Source organism: Thamnophis sirtalis, unplaced genomic scaffold (genome assembly GCF_051295495.1).
Source record: "Thamnophis sirtalis isolate CommonGarterSnake01/CBP01778 unplaced genomic scaffold, rThaSir2_p1.2 scaffold_4, whole genome shotgun sequence".
NCBI lineage: Eukaryota > Metazoa > Chordata > Lepidosauria > Squamata > Natricidae > Thamnophis > Thamnophis sirtalis.
The window spans coordinates 91,288,893-91,308,345 of NW_028261384.1; the positions used below are offsets into that span (position 1 = coordinate 91,288,893).

Genomic DNA, 19,453 nt, shown 5'->3' on the forward strand with positions numbered 1-19,453 from the left:
AGGCTTTATAATCTGATTTTCCAGCAGAAGCAGAATATATTCCGTACTGTGACTCTGACCAAAAACATTAATCACAAATATCTGAGTGATTTCATAAAACCAACTCATTATCTATAAAAGTGGCCACTATCTATATTGTTGCCATGGTTTTTTGCAATTCTATGATATCAGGTATCATGGTAAACTGATGTCACAGCAGTGGCATTATCCTGCAGCCTCCCTATGGAATAACATGGTTGCTTGGAAACCGCATAAACACACCTCAATTGTTGGCTGCAACATTCCAAGCAGCCTTCATTTGGGTAAAGTGAGCAAGAGGGGATGGGCATCATGAGATGTGTTGCCCTCTTTGCGACCCAAATTTTCCTGGTTGGAATGCTGGTATATTTTGAAAGGTTGGATGGATTTGTACTTCCATGCCCAGCCTCAAACATTTATTGCAAAAGGAAAACCAATTCCCCCAGTTATTACAATGCTCATATTCGGGAGACAATTGGTAATTCCATTGAATTTATTAGGTCATCAATTTTAAAATTATGGAGTAGATTAACGAAATCAAATCCTCATGAATATTTGAATGAAACTCATGAAAATCTGCTGAAAAAACTGTACAAATCATCCAATGTCCTACAAGTGGAATCTAAAGCAGAAATAACCAAAAAGGAAAAGACTCAAGAGTTGGAACTCCAAAAGGATTTAACTACAGAAATTGTGGGTGTTTCTATGGGCATCAGCTTGAGATCTAAAAACTATCAAGAGTTAAAGAATGATCAGAATATGGTAAAGAAAAATCATTGGCTTCAGAAAAATCAAAGAAAAAAAGACTTAGGTGTTAGATTTCAAACAAAAAGGCAAGGATTAGCAAAAACCACAGGATATCTTGCAGAATATCAAGTAAAACATAATTCATACGCAATGGCTGAAAAGCGTTGGAAGCTTGCACGATGGCAAACACCTCTGGCTACCAAAGCAAAAATTGCAGAAAAAACAGAGAAAACTCATGAGTTGAAGATCCAAAAGAAAGTGGCCGCAGAAATTTCAGAGGCTTCTGGTGAAATCATCCTGAGGACCATAAGCCTGGAATACTTAAATAGCCATCAAAAAATAGCACAAGAGGTTCATGTCGTTGGGAAAAATACAAAAGAAGACTTCTTTCTTCAATTGGTAACAAAAAGACGAAGGCTTGAAAGAACTAAAGCAATACATAGGGGAGAGCAAATAAAACCAGCTTTACATAAAATGGATGAAAAATGGAGGAAGGTAGCAAGGCGACTCCTCCCTCTGAAGAATAACAAATGGCCACAGGTTGCTACCAAACCAAAATTAACAGAAAATAAAGAGAAAACTCATGAGTTGGAGATCCAAAAGAAAATGGCCACAGAAATTTCAGAGGCTTCTGATGAAATTACCCTCAGGACTATAAACCTGGAATGCGTAAATAGTCATAAAAAAATAATACAAGATGTTCACGGGAAAAATACAAGAGAAGAAGACTTCTTTCTTCAGTTGGTAACAAAAAAGCGAAGACTTAAAACACCTAAAGGAACACGTACAGAGGAGCAAGCAAAACCAGCTTCAAATAAAATGGAGGAAAAATGGAGGAAGATGACAAGGCGACTAGTTCCTCTGAAGAATAACAAGAAGCTTGTTTCAGACATTTCAGAAGCTCTGAAGGTTAAGAGGTGGCCCAATGTGAATCTCAAAGAAAAAATAAGAGGAAATAAAGAAAAAACTTATGAGTTTGAGATTCCAAAGGAAGTTACTGGAGAAATTTCGGAAGCTGTGAAGCTTAAGAGGTTGCCGAAGGTGACTTTCAACGAAAAACTAAGAGGAAACAATGAGAAAACTCAGGAACTGGAGATTCAAAAGGTGGTGAATACAGAGTTTAATATGGGGCCGAAAGTGACTCTAAAAGAAAAAATAAGAGGAAAGAAGGAGGAAACTGAGATTCAAAACAAATTGCCTCCAAGAATTTCAGAAGCTTCTGGTGAAATCAGTCTGAGTGCTAAAATCCCTATAGAAAGGTTAAAGAGCCACCACACAATGGTACAGGAAGATCATGAGCTTGGGGGAAAAACAGGTGAAGAAGATGTTTTTGCTAGGTTGCTGACAAAAGGCAAACAATTTGCAAAAACTCCTGTTAGACTTTCAGCAGAGCGAGGAAAACGGGCTTCACATTCCGTGGCTGAAAAAACAGAGAAGCCTGCAGTGTTGCTAGATTCTCAGCAGTTTTCTTCCCTTAAGAAGCTTCCTCAAGCATCCATTCACTCTTTACACAAGCGCTCAATTTTTCACCTTCCAACTGAGCTGCCTCTTTTGACTACTACTACTATAGTGGATGATGGTAGTGAAGAAGAGCCTGGTAAAGTCATCTTCATACTCAAACCTGGCAACAGATCAGCAAGGCAAAATCATGGAAAACACCTTGTAATCAGACAACAGACAAAAAAGAAAAATCCTCAGAACGAACAGATTGCAGAGAAACTTTTGGAACAGGAACTTGAGTCTAAGAAAGCAAGAGAGGAAAATCTTCTCAGGCACTTAAACTCCAGAATTAATACCGAGGAGTCTGAAATGATGAATGAACCATTGCCTGATAAAACATTGTCCAATGAAGCAGATTGGGAGTATCAGGAACAAACCATGTCTGCTACCCCTTCATCTGACATTTTGTCAAGCTCCAGAATTAATACCGAGGAGTCTGAAACTTTGAATGAACCGTTGCCTGATAAAATATTGTCCAATGAAGAGGATTGGGAGCATCAAGAACAAACCATGTCTGCCCCCACTTCATCTGACATTTTGTCAAGCTCCAGAATTAATACCGAGGAGTCTGAAACTTTGAATGAACCGTTGCCTGATAAAATATTGTCCAATGAAGAGGATTGGGAGCATCAAGAACAAACCATGTCTGCCCCCACTTCATCTGACATTTTGTCAAGCTCTGAAAACTATCTTCTTCAGGCCGATGTCTTTGAAGCTGAGGTGAAAAAACAGCTGGCACACCTGATCCTTAAAGAGCCTCTGAGGATCCTAATTGCCCAGTTGATCCGTATTATAAAAGTGAACTGCAGAGAACTGACTACCCAGACGTCTTGTGGTCTTCTCATCTCTAGAATAGGGCTTGCAATGAGACTCTTCAATAAGAGAAAACCCATCCAGAAACCATCTGATTGGTTGAAACCCTACTTGTTGGTGGCTAAAAATGAAACCAATATGACTTCAGAAAGCTCCAGAACAATGGAGAAACCTTCTGATGAGGTATAATCAACCTAGATAAATAATCTTATCAGGTGTGCAAATGGAAGTATTACAAGATTTGGTTACCTAGATGTCTCCCCTTTTCCCCCCAGAAGGCCCAATTGATGCAAATTCAAATAGTTATTTCAATTTGTGATTGATGCAAATTCAAATTGTGATCCAAATTGTGTATTAATTTCTGTAAAGACAATTACTCTTTTTGAGTAAAAGCCTTGTTAAATTGTTTATTGTAATGTGCATGTGTCAAGACCTCTTCTCTGCCTGATTCCCATTTCTATATACCAGGATAAGCGACATTTAAGGTTCTTACAAATTGTGATCAGCATCTGGGGAGAGCCACATATAGCACAAAGTGAAAGTAACTGAAACCTGAAAATGGGAAAAACCAAATGATGTTTATTAGTATTAAATCAGAAATTTCAGATATGATTAATAAAAATGGATCAGTAAAATTGTTGTTGCTTTTAAAGGGTAGGTGTTCCTGAATATACTTTACTTTTAAGAAAAGGAGCTCTTATGTTAAAATATACAAAGGCCCATCTTCCACTTTACTTCTCTTTGTTTAACCATGCAGATAAAGCAGGGAATTCGACAATATGGGAATGGCTTCCATTGGAGGTTGGCTGTTTCAGTGGCAACAGTGATGGCGGTTATTATTGTAATAATTATTTTGATTAAGGTAAGCTAAAATATTTATCTAGAGATCCTTATATTAATTTATTTACACGTTATATTTCAAAGTTCAATAATGAAAAGATAAACTTCTTCAAACTCTCAATCTACTGCTTTAGTGAAGAGCCAGCATTTCCTTGAACACTGTAACTCAGAAACCACATTACTGCAATCAGGATATTTAATATAGTATAATATAATGTTTAATATAAATATTAATGTTTATATTAAATATTGATGTAAATATTAATATTTAATATATTAATATATAATATATTCAATATATTAATATAATATATCGAACCTCAAAAAAGGGTAAGATTGATTTTTGTAAAATTATTGGTGAGGGAAATAAATCATGACTAAATGGGTGTATTAAGCTTGGATTCATTCCATCTTCAATTCTGAGAGGGAACGTCTGGTTGGTATGCTTGATTTGTTCCATAAGATCTTCTTATGAGGTTTACCAAGACCATGTTGGAGACCCCACACCTTTTTATAAGCAGAAGATGAAGAAAAAGAAAAGTTTCTTATTGAGAAGCAGAGAAAAAACATTGTTCTCTGTGATAGTCATTGATTCTTTTTCCTCACTTTGAAAAATATATACATTCATTCCTCACATCTCTCACAACTACACCTCTCTTTTTGGATTCAACAGATCTGTTCTCATCAATCTGCCAAAGGAGGAGAAGAAACCCCTCCTGTAAAACGGTAACTCTTGCCTGGAGATTCTTAGTTATTTGCAACACTCTACTGTGAAAATCCTGTGCACGAGAAACAGTCTCAATATTAGGTGGCAATGCACTTATAAGTTTCACTCTTAAAAAGCAAATTTTAGTTCACAAGATGCTGCATCTAAAAGTTGAAAACATTGAAAATATTGCCAAATAGTCTGATTTTTTTGCTGGCTGAATTTGCATGTTCAGCATTGGCTTCCTGCTACATTCCTCAATTGATGTCATATCCTTTTTTCCCTTCTCCTCTTGGCAACTTTCAATTATTTTCAGTGCTAAACAAATATTAAAGTTCAGATTTCCAGGACGACATGCATACTTACGAAGCCAAAAATAAGTAAAACCCCAAACAGCTCTGTGGTTACCTGCAGCATGAACTCTTAAAACTTTGGAGACAATTGCAGGTGTGGGTTTCAGTATAAGAGACAATTAATTCTGCTGCTTGGTTATAGTTTGTACATCCATGGAAGATTCTTGTGACTCAAAAGCCTTTTAAGTCCATTTTGAGAAACAGAAGTATATACATCTTTCATTAAATGATAAGCATTTGTATACTCCTCCAGTACAGAAATGTATGCCATATTTGGTTTTAACATTGTCAAAAGGGTTTTATCCAGTCTAGGATCTTACTATTTTTCTCTTAAATTGTTTTCTTTAAGGACATTTCTGGATAGTCAGAAGGAAGATACACCTGAAAAAAAGGTATATAAATGCAGAAACAATCACTGTGATCTGGCTAGATTCAATTTTCTTATTGGATCTGAAAAACATGACTCCACATTCCCATAAGTATTATAATAAATAAATACATAAATAAATAAATAATAACAACATCAGCAACGATGATAATGATAGTTAAGATGGAGAAGATAACAAAATACAAAGTCCTACAAATAGAAATAGAACAATGATGGCAAAAGCAAGCAAGGGTAGTACAATAGTAATAGGAATCTTGGGTGCAGTCACAAAACAACTGGAGCACCACTTGAACACCATCATTGGCATTGACAAATTTGCCATTAGTCAATTGCAGAAGGCGGCTTTACTTGGAACTGCTTCCATCTTGTGACGATATCTGTAACACTGTCAAACATCCAGATTTGCCGATCCCAGGTCCTTGGTTAGGATTCAATAGGTAGATGAAAATGTCAAAAACAGTCTAAAGATCTGGCTGACAGTAGTAGTAATAGTAGTAGTAGTAGTAGTAATAATAATAGTAATGATGATGATGATGGTATATTTTATATATATATAAGATATAAGATTTTTACAACCCCTGGTAAGCCCCAATTATGGGAGGAAGCTAACTGCTTCCATCATCTGTCCTTCGGCTCGTCACAAGAGTAAGGGTAAGGGTATGGCTAGCTGATGAGAGCTAAATAGCTTGAAATAGATCTATACTAGTCTCCCTTTATTTATTTATCAGCACAAATAAAACACACACACACACACACACACACACACACATATATATATATAGTATAATAATAATGTAGGCACTTGGCCCACAACACATTTGATATAACAATAGTTGAAAAGAAAAAAGTTTGGTTTATTGACTTTGCAATACCTGGTGATGTGCAAATTGAAGATAAGCAGCAAGAAAAAAAATCACAAAGTACCAGGACTTGCAAATTGAAGCTGAGCGACTGTGGAAAAAGAAATTGTGTGTTATCCCAATTGCAATTGGAGCCCTTGGAGCAATATCTAAAGGGCTACCTCGCTATTTGGAAATTCTAAATTTATCGGACTTGAACATTCTGATTCTACAAAAAACACCCTACTTGGAACATCTTATACCCTCCAACATTACCTTAGCAGTTCCTAGGTCCTTGGTTAGGACTTGAGCTGTTGAGCTACCAACCATCCCCAAAGGCTGTGAATCTCACAAAAGAATAACCACAAAATAATAATATAAAATAATAATACAAATTAAAATATCATTGAATGGTGGATTTTTTAAAATTTTGCAAGCTGCCTGGAATCACTTATGTGTGAATTGGATGTTTACTTAAATTTGTTTAATTCATTTTGGAAGTATATTAAACTTAATGAGATTTTCTTCTGATTAAGTAAGCTTCAGGATTGGGTTGCAGTTTAACAAAGGTTGGCTTTTATTTGGTAAATTAAGTCTCTACCCATCTCTCTAAATGTACCATACTTTTTCGGATTATAAGACACATTTCCCCCCCCCTCTCCTAAAAGTGGGTGGAAATGTCAGTGTGTCGTATACACCAAATATTGCCAGAGCCCCACCCACCTGCTGGCTCCCACCCTTTGGTGTTTTTGACCTCTGCGCATGTCATTTTTTCAGCCTCCACACACTCCATTTTAGATGTGTTCCAGGCTGTGGGGATCACCACAGCACATCACCACCTACACATGTTGTGTTTTTGGTCTCTGCACATCACGTTTTTGGCCTCCCCATGCCCCGTTTTTGGCCTGAAAATGTGACATGCAGAGGCCAAAAATGTGATGTGCGGAGGCCAAAAATGTGACACACAGAGGTGGCAATCGGTGGTGATGTGCTGTGGCAATCCCCGCAGCCTGGAAGGGTCTAAAATGGAGTCTGCAGAGGCTGAAAACACGACATGCATAGGCCAAAAATGTGACTTGCAGAGGCGGCAATAGACTGGTGACCCTCACAGCCTGTAACAGCTGATTGGCGGTATTCCAGGAGGCTGATCCAACTGCCAATCAGCCGCTCATACTGAATCAGGTTGCGATAACATGCTGAAGCTGACAAGGCTGTTTGATGTTTACTAGATGCTGGGAGGCAGAATTTTTTTTCTTGTTTTCCTCCCAAAAATCTAATGAGCGTCTTGTATTCTGGAGTATTTTATACTCTGAAATTACAGTAGCTTTCCTGTTTTAAAGTCACTCCTTGAGTTTTAAAGTCACTTAAGCTAGGCAGGATAATCACTCCATATTGACAGTTTTGTGGATAAAGATGGCAGCTTCCCAGCTGTTCTTCTGGAATTTTCCAGTTTTCCCTGCTTCTCACCATTTCTTCTGGATCCTGTAAGACAATCAGTTGCCTTCAGGAACAGGAGATACACTTATTTTCTGTTCAAGTAGAAGTAATTCAGAACCACTTTAGCTTCTCTCTGTAAAAGAAGAAGAAGGTCATTGTAACAGCCATTGGTCTGGAGCCCAGACTTTCCAAAACTTGTGATTTCTAGATGACTAACAATTTAAAATGTCCAAATAATATGCTATAGTATTTAGGAAAAAAAAAACAATATTTTGAACTATTTTGAAGACTCTTTAAGACATAGTTCCAGAGGTAGTATTCAGCCAGTTCTGACAGGTTCTGGGGAATCGTTAGCGGAAATTTTGAGATTGGGGAGGGAATGGGGATTTTGCAGTATCCTTCACCTGCCATCCACACTCACAGAACTGGTAGTAAAATAAATTGAATCCCTCCACTACATAATTCCCACATTGCATCAAACTGTGGATAACCAGAAAATTATTTATGGAATAAATCCCAGTGGCTGGATTCACAAAACTTGAAGGGAAAATCTGAATGTGTGCACTGTATTGAGTCAAATGTGATAAATGTGTATTTATCATTATTCCTAATGCATCTTTTCAGGAGAAAAGTTTTGCTACAACCATTTGTGACTTATTAAATATACCAAAGATGAACAAATATGGCTTTGGAAGATTTTGCAAGCATCTTTTCCACTCTGTCAAACCCATTAATGTGGGAGATAGAATGCATGAAGCAAGATTGGTCTTTTGAAAAGATTCCATAAGAATAATAGTGACAATTCGAAGAAGAGACTTCTTAGTGGTTTTTTACAGGGGTTTTTTAATCAAATTTTAAGGGGGAGCGGGGGGTTGATACGGATGGCTCAGACAGGCTTGGGGGGAGGAGTCTGCCAGGGCACAGGCCAGAGCTAACTAATGGGCATGGGTCGGGAGTGCTGGGAAGGGTTGGGATTCAGGGGGAGACATTAAGCTATTCCATTGGGGGGTTCACCATCTCTACTGTTTGTGGGAGAGGCAGATATGGTGGGGGCTGAGGACCAAATTATGTTCGGGGGACGCGGGTTCGCTGTTTAAGAGTGATCGCGCGTTACGACCCTCATCTCCCTTCTCATACCCCTGGGTGCTCGGGATTACAGGACCCTGGTCTCTGGCTGGTGTCGCTTAACGCCAGGTCCGTGGTACATAAGGCTCCCCTCATTTATGACCTCATACAAGAGGGTAGAGTGGACCTGGCGTGCATTACGGAGACCTAGTTGGGCCATGAGGGGATGTTCCCCTTAGTGAATTATGCCCACCAGGCTTCCGGGCGTTTCACCAGCCGAGAGCCCAGGGCAGGGGCATGGGGGTGGCGGTGGTTATTAGGGAAAGTCTCGAACCTCAAGAGGTCACTGTGCCTCAGATAGGCGGGTGTGAGTCCTTTTTTGTGAAATGTGAAATGCGGCCTTGGAGTTCAGGTGGGCCTTTTTGTTACGTACCTGTCTCCCTGCTATGTTTCATCGGCCCTGCCGGAACTGCTGGATGTGTTAGCTGGATTGGCGGTTGATTTCCCCGGGCTTATGATCCTGGGGAATTTCAATCTGCCTTCCATTGGCGAGACATCCGAGCCAGCTTGGGAGTTCATGGCTTCCATGACGGCTATGGACCTAACTCAGTTAATCCAAGACCCCACCCATAATGGGGGACACACGCTCGACCTGAGTTTTGTCTCTGGGCAGTGGATGAATGATCTAGATTTAGGGGATATTTCTATCCAACCCTTCATGGTCGGATCATTTCCTCATCAGGCTTGACTTCCATACTGCTACTCCTCACCACAGGGAGGCGGAACTGATTAGACGGTTCCACCCCAGGCGCCTGATGGACCCTGAAAGGTTCCTGATGGAGCTTGGGACTTTTCTGGAATCCATTGCTCACAACTCGACTGAAGCCCTAGTGGAAGCCTGGGATAGGGCGGCCACTGGGGCTTTGGATCGTGTTGTGCTTTTGCGGCCTCTGACCTGGTGTTGATCCCGGGTGGCTCCCTGGTTTACCGAGGAGCTCCGGGAGATGAAACGCCGGAAAAGATGCATAGCGAGTGGTTGGAGGGCCAGCCGGTCCGAATCTGATCAAACACTAGTAAGAATTCATATTAAATCCTACTTAGTGGCGATAAAAGCAGCAAAGCGGCAACTTTTTTCCACTCTTACCGCGTCCCAGCCGCCCTGTTTAGGGTGACCCACTCCTTACTTAACTAAGGAACTGGGAAAGACCCTTTGCAGGGTAGGGCTGAAGAATTTGTTCATATCTGCAGGATAAAATCACTCAGATCTGGACAGGCTTGGACTCTGCCTGGGTAGATTCGGGCGAGTTGACGGGGATGAATCTTGTGGAGACCATCTGGAATGAGTTTGACCCTGTGACCCCCGAGGGCATGGACGGGATTATGGGAAGACTCAGTGCTGCCACTTGTGTGCTGGACCCGTGTCCCTCTTGGTTAGTTTCGGCTTCCCAGGAGGTGACATGAGGCTGGCTCGTTGAGAGGGGTTCTTTCAAACTGCCTTGAAGGAGGCGGTGGTGAGGCCCCTCCTTAAGAAGCCTTCCGATGCCTGGAGGCTGTGCGGATTTGGATGGGGAGGAACATGCTCAAGCTCAATCCCTCCAAGACTGGATGGCTGTGGTTTCCATCATCCCGATTTGTGCATCTTGTTCCATCTTTGATGACAGGGGGAGAAATTTTAGCCCCCTCAGAAAGGGCCCACAATCTGGGTGTCCTCCTGGATATGCAGCTTAGTTTAGAAGAACACCTGACGGCCGTGACCAGAGGGGCCTTTTACCAGGTTCGCCTGGTACGTCAGTTGCGCCCCTTCCTGGATCAGGATGCTCTGTGCACAATCACTCATGCTCTCGTTCTTTCTTGCCTGGACTACTGTAACACTCTCTACATGGGGCTGCCCTTGAAGAGCACCCGGAGGCTTCAGCTGGTCCAGAATGTGGCTGCGCGGGTTATCATCGGGGCACCTAAGTGCTCCCATGTTACACCCCTTTTAGGCAGCCTGCACTGGTTGCTGGTTGTCTTCCGGGTGCGATTCAAGGTACTAATTATGACCTTTAAAGCGCTCCATGGCTTTGGCCCAGGATACCTGCGAGACCACCTACTGCCACCGGTAGCCTCCCACCGTCCAGTGCGATCCCACAATTGGCCTCCTCAGGGTGCCATCGGTCAGTGTCAGCTAGACCCCCAGGGGGAGAGCCTTCTCTGTGGGAGTGCCTTCCCTCTGGAATGAGCTGCCCCCGGAGCTTCGTATAATCCCCAACCTCCGATCCTTTCGACACGCCCTAAAAATTTGGTTTTTCCAGCAAGCCAGCCTGGCTTGAACAAAACAAAATAAATTATTGATCATTGTTAATTTTAATTGGAATTTTTTAAAAAAATGTTATTGTTAATTCTAATTGGGTTTGTTTGGGATATTCTATTTAATTTTTTTAACTTTTGTATTATGTGTTTCTTTTAATGTTGTACGCCACCCTGAGTCCTTGGGAGAAGGGCAGCATATAAATCTAATAAACCAAACCAAACCAAACAATTCATTTAAACCAGAGTGGTATCTACCAGATGAATTGATAAGAGCCTTATTTCCATACAACGCTAAGGCATACATTTATTTCATGCATCATAATTAAATCCAAATTAAATAACATACGTATATTAAGCATAACAACCCTTGCAAAGTTTAGGAATGCTAATACTTTTTTAACTGATGTTAAAAATAACTAATGTTATTTGCTATTAACACTAATTAGCAGAAGTACATTCCAGAATTCTCTATCATAGATAAAGAGGGAGCTAAAACTCATGGCCTAATTAGGAGTTCACAATTAAATTTGCTCTAATTTTCTAGTCACATGTTCCTTCAGAAAGAACCTCCATTCCAGGGTCTGGAATTTGAATCAGAGATATAAATAAAATGATAATGCAACACGAACATTAAAACCTCAAGCTGAAGTTTTATTTTCATTATTTCACATCCTTTTCTCATGTTTAGACTTCAGCACCTTCTTTGGACAAGCCTCCTTGGCTTGAGGAAATGTATCAAGATAAAGTATGGAAAAAATTCAGCGGTGATAAAACTCATGGTGGAGAATCCTCTGAAGAGGAAGTGATATTCAGTCGTGAAACTCCAAGGTATCTTTCTTTTCTTTTTTCCCCTTTGGCACACATTACAAGAAAGAAATATACAAAGGAGGAGGAGGAGGAGAAGGAGGAGGAGGAGGAGGAGGAGGAGGAGGAGGAGGAGGAGGAGGAGGAGGAGGAGGAGGAGGAGGAGGAGGAGGAGGAGGGGGATGTATTTAATCATGTCCACCTCTTGGCAATTTAATGGACCAGATCTTGCCACATCTTCCTATCTTGCACTACTCCCTTGAGCTTTTGTCTTCTCTGGTTGATGTCAGGCTTTGATAGTGCCCAGCCACCATGTTTTTTTGACAGCCGGGCTTCCTTTTACCGTTGAATCTTCCAAATGTAATTGCATTTACCAGTGAACCCCCCCTGTGCGACATGATCAAAGTAAAACTAGAGTGGGAATCATCCCATTCTGTAACTTAGAGAACATCTTTATATTTTTCATTACAAATTTTTTAGAATAAATTTGGATTTGTCCAACTGAAATCACTACAATGCATTTTACATCAGGCTGTCCTTGAGATCACTTCAACTGCCTTGAAGGCAACTCAGAAGCTACAAGTGGCCACAAAACCAGTGGCACATGCAACCCTAGGTTTGCCAATCTTACACCTCTGTTGTATGAGCTGTATGGGCTCCCAGTTTTCTTCTGGGTGTAATTTAAGCTCCTGGTTGTCACCGTTAAATGCCTACATACCAAGGATCGGGATATTTGCAGGATTTCTTCTCCCTGACAGTACCTGCCCTTCCTACCAGATCATATAGGGTAGGTATGCTCCAGGTCCTTTCTTGCAGTCTTGCCATCTGGTGGGAGCTCAGAGGTGTGCCTTTTTCTGTGGCTGTCCCTACCTTATGGAACACTCTCCCCACAAAGGATTCAGCAAACCCAGGTGCAGGGATGCAAAAAGAATATCTGAATCTGGTGGTGAAACATCCCAAAGGAAAGACTGCAGAGCCTGGTTTTCATTTTCATTTTATGGTTTAATAGTTTCATTTTATGGTTTATTAATTTTATTATTATTACTACTCAGAATTTTGTTTAAGATGGGCAGCCATACAAATATTTTTATAGAGGTAAAGTCTGGCACTCCACAGAAATGCTTACTTTCTTCTTCCATTGAATAAAGCCACAACAATTTTGTAAAAATGAAAAAAATATGCAATTGCAGATGTTGCCCTTGTTGACTGCAACATTTGGATGTTCTCTTCATATACTGCTTCTGTAGTTTGCTGAGGACACCAGTTAGCTTTTCTGGCAATGGCTGCTTTCTCTAAACATGGGCATACATCACTGCAGAACCCTTGTGTGTAATATTGTTTTGAAAATAGGTTTGTTTACAACCGTCATGTACAAGATATTGTTGAACAACAAACTCTGTAATTTCTGCTCTTTATCAGGCCTCCAGAAAAACTTGAGCCTCGTGAGTTACTACAGATACTACAAAACTATTACTAATGTTATTTCCCTGTTTAAAATTTAGAGCACCACAGCAATTCCTTTGCATTTTTGTTGAAATAAAATTAGAAAACTTTAGAATGCTGTTTCCAACACAATTGAGTAAGTAAGCAGGGTTCAAAACATTGGAAGAATATTTATGGTATTTCATCGGATTTTTAAATTTCCAGTATATATATTTTGTGTGTGTGTGTGTGTGTGTGTGTGTGTGTGTGTGTGTGTGTGTATTTTAGCCTATGTATTATAGGACTTATCCTCTGAAATAATGTATTTTATTTTTCAAATATAACTACATTTTCCTTATATTTTAGAAATCCAAAAATGGAGATATAATTCAATTAATATTTAAGAAACAGCAACAATGGATACAAAGACCAAGTTGTTGCAGTAGTTTAGGTAGAAGGCTAGAAACCAGGAGGTGGTGAGTTCTAGTCTCATCTTGCGCATTAAACCAGGAAGGTGACATTCGGTCAGTCACTCTCTCAGCCCCAGGAAGGAAGCAATGGCAAACCACTTTTTGAAATCTTTCCTAGAAAACTGCAGGGACAAGACGTACATTTGCCAAAAAAGTCAACATTGATGTAAAATCATGCACACAAAGAATGATTGTTAAATAAAGAAATCCAACAAAAATATTTCTGCAAATCTCTCCAAATTGGTTAACATAGAACAAGAATGTCATCTGGGTGCAGAACCAATTAAATAAACAACTGTACCTTTAAGACAGTGCCTTTAAGATGTGCCTTTAAATGTGCTTAAAGATGTGCCTTTAAATGTGCCTTTAAAGCCTTAGAGTTTTAAGGCTTTAAAAGAACTGCAGAAGAAGTCCTTTATGTTGGGATCAGATTCTATTTTCTTCAAGGACACATACACATTTTACATTGACTAACATGAATTTGTTATTCTACTGCATCTGTTCTGTTGTTTCACGAGGCATAGAAGAGACACGAACCACTGGTGCTTCCAGAAAGCTAATCCACTTCTAGTACCAAAGTTAGAGACATATTTGTTTATGTTCTTATTTTTGGATATGTGTTTTACCATTTCTTTTCCTGTGGGCTCAAGATAGCATAAAGAGGAATCCCCATTCATTTAATCCCAACAGCAACGAACCTGTGAGGTAAATTTATCTCGGGAAGTGACTGGCTCCAAATTACTCGGAGGGCTGCATGACATTTGTGGAGATTCGAACCTGGGTCTCCCTACACCTGGTCCAACAGTTTAACCCAGCTAACCTTTAAGTCACACTCTCAACTATGAATCAACAAGCTGAAGCAGAATGAGAATAGGTAAAATAAATACACGTATATAAGAATCAAAGGCTTGAAAAAAAGCTAGAAGAGTCTGCTTAGATGTTTTGGAAAAACTAAACTTCAAATTCAACAGAGCTGAGGCTGTGAGTTTTGCAGCAAAGCCATTTTAGGATTCTTATGAGCAAACACACAATTGTTGCTACCTTTAGAGAAATTGTAAAGTTCTGGGTTCATATAAGGAAATAAAAGATCACAACTCTGTTCTTTATTAACCATTTAAACTTGAATTAATCTCTGTTTCTGCTTTGTCTTCCTAGGGAGATAATGCCACCACCCCCACCAGCAGCAATTAAACCTCCAGCTCCAGCTCCAGCTCCAGCTCCAGCTCCAGCTCCAGCTCCAGCTCCAGCTCCAGCTCCAGCTCCAGCCCCAGCCCCAGCCCCAGCCCCAGCCCCAGCCCCAGCCCCAGCCCCAGCCCCAGCCCCAGTCCCAGTCCCAGCCCCAGCCCCAGCCCCAGCTCCAGCGCCTGTTAAAAAGGCCAGTTCAAAGAAACTGTGAGTATCTGTAGAGTTATATGTGTGGGACAATATTCATTAACTTCAAGGTAGATCCACCTATAGATTCTAATTCATTCTGTTTATGAAAGAGCCAAGGTGGCACAGTGTTTAGAATGCAACATTGAAGGGTAACTCAACTGCTCACTGCCAGGAGTTCAGTCCTGATTGGCTCAAGATTGACTCAGCCTTCCATCCTTTCAGTGTCATTAAATTGAGGACTCAGATTATTGGATGCAATATGCTGACTCTGTAAACCTGACTCTCTAAAGCACAATGAAGAGGTGTATATAAGTCTTAGTGCTATTGCTATTCTTAATCATATTTATATAAACTTTGTGTTTTAGAGTTGCTATATTAAGAGAGGCGGCTCGAAATTCCTAGCCTTATCTTTAGGCAAGCAAATTGGGATGGAGCGATATTTGATTTATTTTGCTCAATAGGAAAAAAAAATATCCAATAGACTGGAGAAGACATTTAATCTACAGCATGTTTCTCAATCACAGAACGTTTAAGATGAGTGGATGTCATTTCCCAAAGTTTCCTAGCCAGCCATGCTTAATAGTAACATCTAAAAGTTCCTGAGGTTGAGAAAATCCAGTCTAAACTTCCTTTCATTTTAAGAAGTTTGAAAAGAAATGAGCCATTACCTTCCCAGGATAACGTGTCCATAGGACGCAATCTCAGTTGCATCAGAGTTCTTTTTAACTTCTCTTCTGTTAAAACACCTTTCTCTTCTTTGTCAGGTCTGAAAAAGAAACATCCGCTAGTGAAGCTGCACCAACGACTGAGTGAGTAGTAGAGTCTCTCGCAAGGATTGTTATTTAACTTATATGCTTTTTTCTCCAAGATATTTCCTGGTAATTTTACAACTTTACATTTTAAATTGACAATTTTAGATGCAGCAGAATTCTTTTTAACTTCTATTCTCTTAAAATGTTTTCTCTGTTTTTGTCAGGTCAGAAAAAGAAACGGCTGCTAGCGAAGCCGAACCAACGACTGAGTGAGTAGTAGAGTTCCTCAAGGATTGTTCTTTAACTTTTTCCTCCAAGATATTTCCTGGGAAGGGAAGGAGACAATCTTAGCTGAAGCAGAATTCTTTTTAACTTCTATGTTTGTTTGTTCTTTGTCAGGTCAGAAAAAGAGACGGCCGCTAGTGAAGCCGAACCAGCGACTGAGTGAGTAGTAGAGTCCCTCAAGGATTGTTCTTTAACTTATAACCTTTTTCCTCCAAGATATTTCCTGGGAAGGAAAGGAGACAATCTTAGCTGAAGCAGAATTCTTTTTAACTTCTATGTTTGTTTGTTCTTTGTCAGGTCAGAAAAAGAGACGGCCGCTAGTGAAGCCGAACCAGCGACTGAGTGAGTAGTAGAGTCCCTCAAGGATTGTTCTTTAACTTATAACCTTTTTCCTCCAAGATATTTCCTGGGAAGGAAAGGAGACAATCTTAGCTGAAGCAGAATTCTTTTTAACTTCTATGTTTGTTTGTTCTTTGTCAGGTCAGAAAAAGAGACGGCCGCTAGTGAAGCCGAACCAGCGACTGAGTGAGTACTACAGTGTGTCAAGGGCTGTTCTTTCACTTAGAACTTTTTTCCTCCAAGTTATTTCTAAGTAATGTGTTTGTTTAAAACAACATCTAATATGTACTGTTACTATTGCAGCTTCATTGTTATTAAAATCAACAACTTTACACACCTAAAAGCCTTTACATATATAAACCAAAAATAAAATATGCTGCACACACAATTGAAACATCCTAATTCTTCCCGTACTGTAATAGTATGAAATAATCTGGAAAAATAAAGGGTCAATTTTTAGTAGCTGAAGACATTTCAGATTCTAAGATTATTCTGAATTAAAAATGTAAATTGGGGGAAGCAGAACTAGGAAGCAGAGGATGCCTCTTAGTTCCAGCACTCACTAACCTGGTTAAAACTACAAGGCAAAAAACAGCATTCTTTCCGGACTGTTCCACTCCCCAAACCCAAATGAGAGTTTTCAGCTGAGTTCAGGAAACGGTCCAAAATAATTTGCTCCCCAAATTTGAGCAGCAGAGAATGCCTCCCTCCCAGGGAGGCTTATTTTATTTTGGTGCACATTAAGGAAGGTTTTGTGAAATCTTCTCACTCTCTTTAGTGTAAGTAAATGGAGTTAATGATGCTACAAAACTGATTTGTTTGCTGGTATAATAGGGATAGAGAAGTGCCTTGCACAATGCCTTTGTGGATTGACCTCTTCTGCCACACACCCATTTACCTGCTAACTCTGTTCCAACCTGGGACTTAGATAAAAGAAGCCTTATATATGGGGTTGATTGTCTTCTAGGCCCAACAGAAGAGACTACAATGTGAGATGAAAGAGAACATTCTTACTAATAAAATAAAATAAAATTTTCATGACTGAATTTGGAGAGACAAAGAAAAGCGAGTCATAAGCAGTAGTATTTGGGAAGGAAAGGACTAAAATGGTAGATCTAGTGTGTGAGGAACCCATACAAAAACAAGCTTACATACAAGCGATAACTGCAACTCAGGCAGTTCTTGAGACTCCTAGAGTGGCCCATGTTACATCACTGCTCTAAGAGCTGCCCTGGTTGCTAGCTTGCTTCTGGGTGCAATTCAAAGAGTTGGTTATTGCCCTTAAAGCCCTGCATGGCATAGGTCCAGGCTATTTGAGGAACAGTCTTGCCCCATTGAGGCTGGCCCACTCCACTCACGTCAGCAGAGGAGGCAATCTTCAGGCTCCTCCAGTCAAGGAATTATGGCTGCCGGGGTCCAGGAGAAGGACCTTCTCTGCTGTGGCTCCTGCCCATCGGGATAACTTACCCTTGAGATGAGATCGTCTCCCACCCTTCTGACCTTCCATAAGGTTAGACCTGAAGACCTGATCCTGCCAGATGGTTTGGGGCCCCAACAAGAGACAACATCACACTGGAGGTGGCTGGTGAATTAAGAGGCAATCCCCCCATCCCCACTGAACATCCTGCTCCCTCCTTCCCCATCTTTTATCTTTTAGTTACCTTTCATTTATTAAATTTGATTATAGACATTTTTATAATCTTCGAAATATTTATCTTTTATGCTATAAGCCTCCCTGGGTTGCTCAGGAAGAAGATGGGTGGCAATTAAATTGAATAAACAGATAAATGAGGAGGGCAAGCTGACGAGGTGAAGATAAAATATTCACAACAATACTTACATTCTGCTTTTATTTTTTTCTTTTAACCAGGGCTTCAGAAGCAGAAGAAACTGAAGGTGGTTCCAAAAAAGCGTAAGTAGCTTCAATGTGCAAGTCAGAAGTATTTCTCTTTAAGAATTTTTGAAGTGATTATTAAGTGCATTATAGGACATTTAATGTGTAAAACATCTCATGATCTCATCATTTTATTTCACAGTTCAACAGTAGAAAGAAAAAGTTCTAGTGGGAAATAGGAAAAGGATGGAGCAAAACTAGAAAAGAGCAACAACTTTTTGCCTTTTCCCGTTCTGGAGTACCAAACCCCTATTACGAAAGGGAGCAGATGCTCCTTTCAGTGTATATTCACTGTATGTTTCTGTTGCATACATGTGGGTGTAATTGCAATCATTTTTCCATCTATCTGATTCTAACAGATTGAGGGCTTTTTCAGTTTTGCTTTTCTATTTCTATTTAAACTGTATCCTATATTTACTCCTATACTGGATCGTATATTTGAAGAATAGTCAGAAACCTACTGATCACCTTATGGCTTCACTTCTCCCTTTCCCTAATTTCACCATAGATAGAAAGTGATGCTGCCAGACCCAAAGTAGCCATTGTGAGAAGATTCTATGGGTGGTTACAGAAGCCGTTTCTCTTAGAGCAACTGGTTATGAGAGGGTTGTTGAAATGCATCTCTGAAATACTGAAATTCTTGCATTTCATAAAAAATAATGGCACCTCAATATTTGGATATTTCTTTAGAAGCACCTGAGAATAATAGTACTGGATCAATTATAATAATAGCTTGACAAAAGTTGAACAGACTTATTAGAAGAATAAGTTTTATAACCACACCGTAATATCATCTTTTATTCCTTCTATATCTACAGAAGTTCAGAAGGAGAAGAGGAAGAGGAAGAGGAAGGGGAAGGGGAAGAGGAAGAGGAAGAGGAAGAAGACTAATCCTACTTATATGGAACACTGCTTATTGCTATATATTTTACTATTAAATACATTTTTTCATGCACCTTTTTATTGTTATCCTTATCACGACGCTTTAAAACATTTCAGCATAGCTATTCTCCCATCTGGAGCAACTGCAATTGGGTTGGGCTAAAGTTCTTATTACTTATGGCCCTAGTGACTACCAGTGATAAAATCTATATAGGTTTTCTGGTGCCAGAATG

General features: G+C 39.9%; 1 protein-coding gene across 1 annotated transcript; it reads left to right on the forward strand.

The window, feature by feature from the left end:
- Positions 1-321: 321 nt before the first annotated feature.
- LOC148045977 (uncharacterized) lies at positions 322-19,229 on the forward strand. The gene is made up of 13 exons (XM_087714431.1): positions 322-715; positions 1,664-1,883; positions 2,145-2,570; positions 2,862-3,261; positions 3,836-3,940; positions 4,592-4,644; positions 5,327-5,369; positions 11,687-11,826; positions 14,850-15,086; positions 16,045-16,089; positions 16,220-16,264; positions 18,315-18,356; positions 19,157-19,229. The coding sequence occupies exons 1-13, from the start codon at positions 322-324 to the stop codon at positions 19,227-19,229; spliced, it is 2,223 nt and encodes a 740-aa protein (XP_087570557.1).
- The last annotated feature ends 224 nt before the right edge of the window (positions 19,230-19,453 follow it).

Bases quoted from the DNA above. Each gene is read 5' to 3' on its own strand.
- LOC148045977 (XM_087714431.1), top strand. From the start codon at position 322: ATGGGCATCATGAGATGTGTTGCCCTCTTTGCGACCCAAATTTTCCTG. The intron at 4,645-5,326 runs GTAACTCTTGCC...GTTTTCTTTAAG, and splicing joins GAAACCCCTCCTGTAAAACG to GACATTTCTGGATAGTCAGA. The intron at 18,357-19,156 runs GTAAGTAGCTTC...CTATATCTACAG, and splicing joins GAAGGTGGTTCCAAAAAAGC to AAGTTCAGAAGGAGAAGAGG.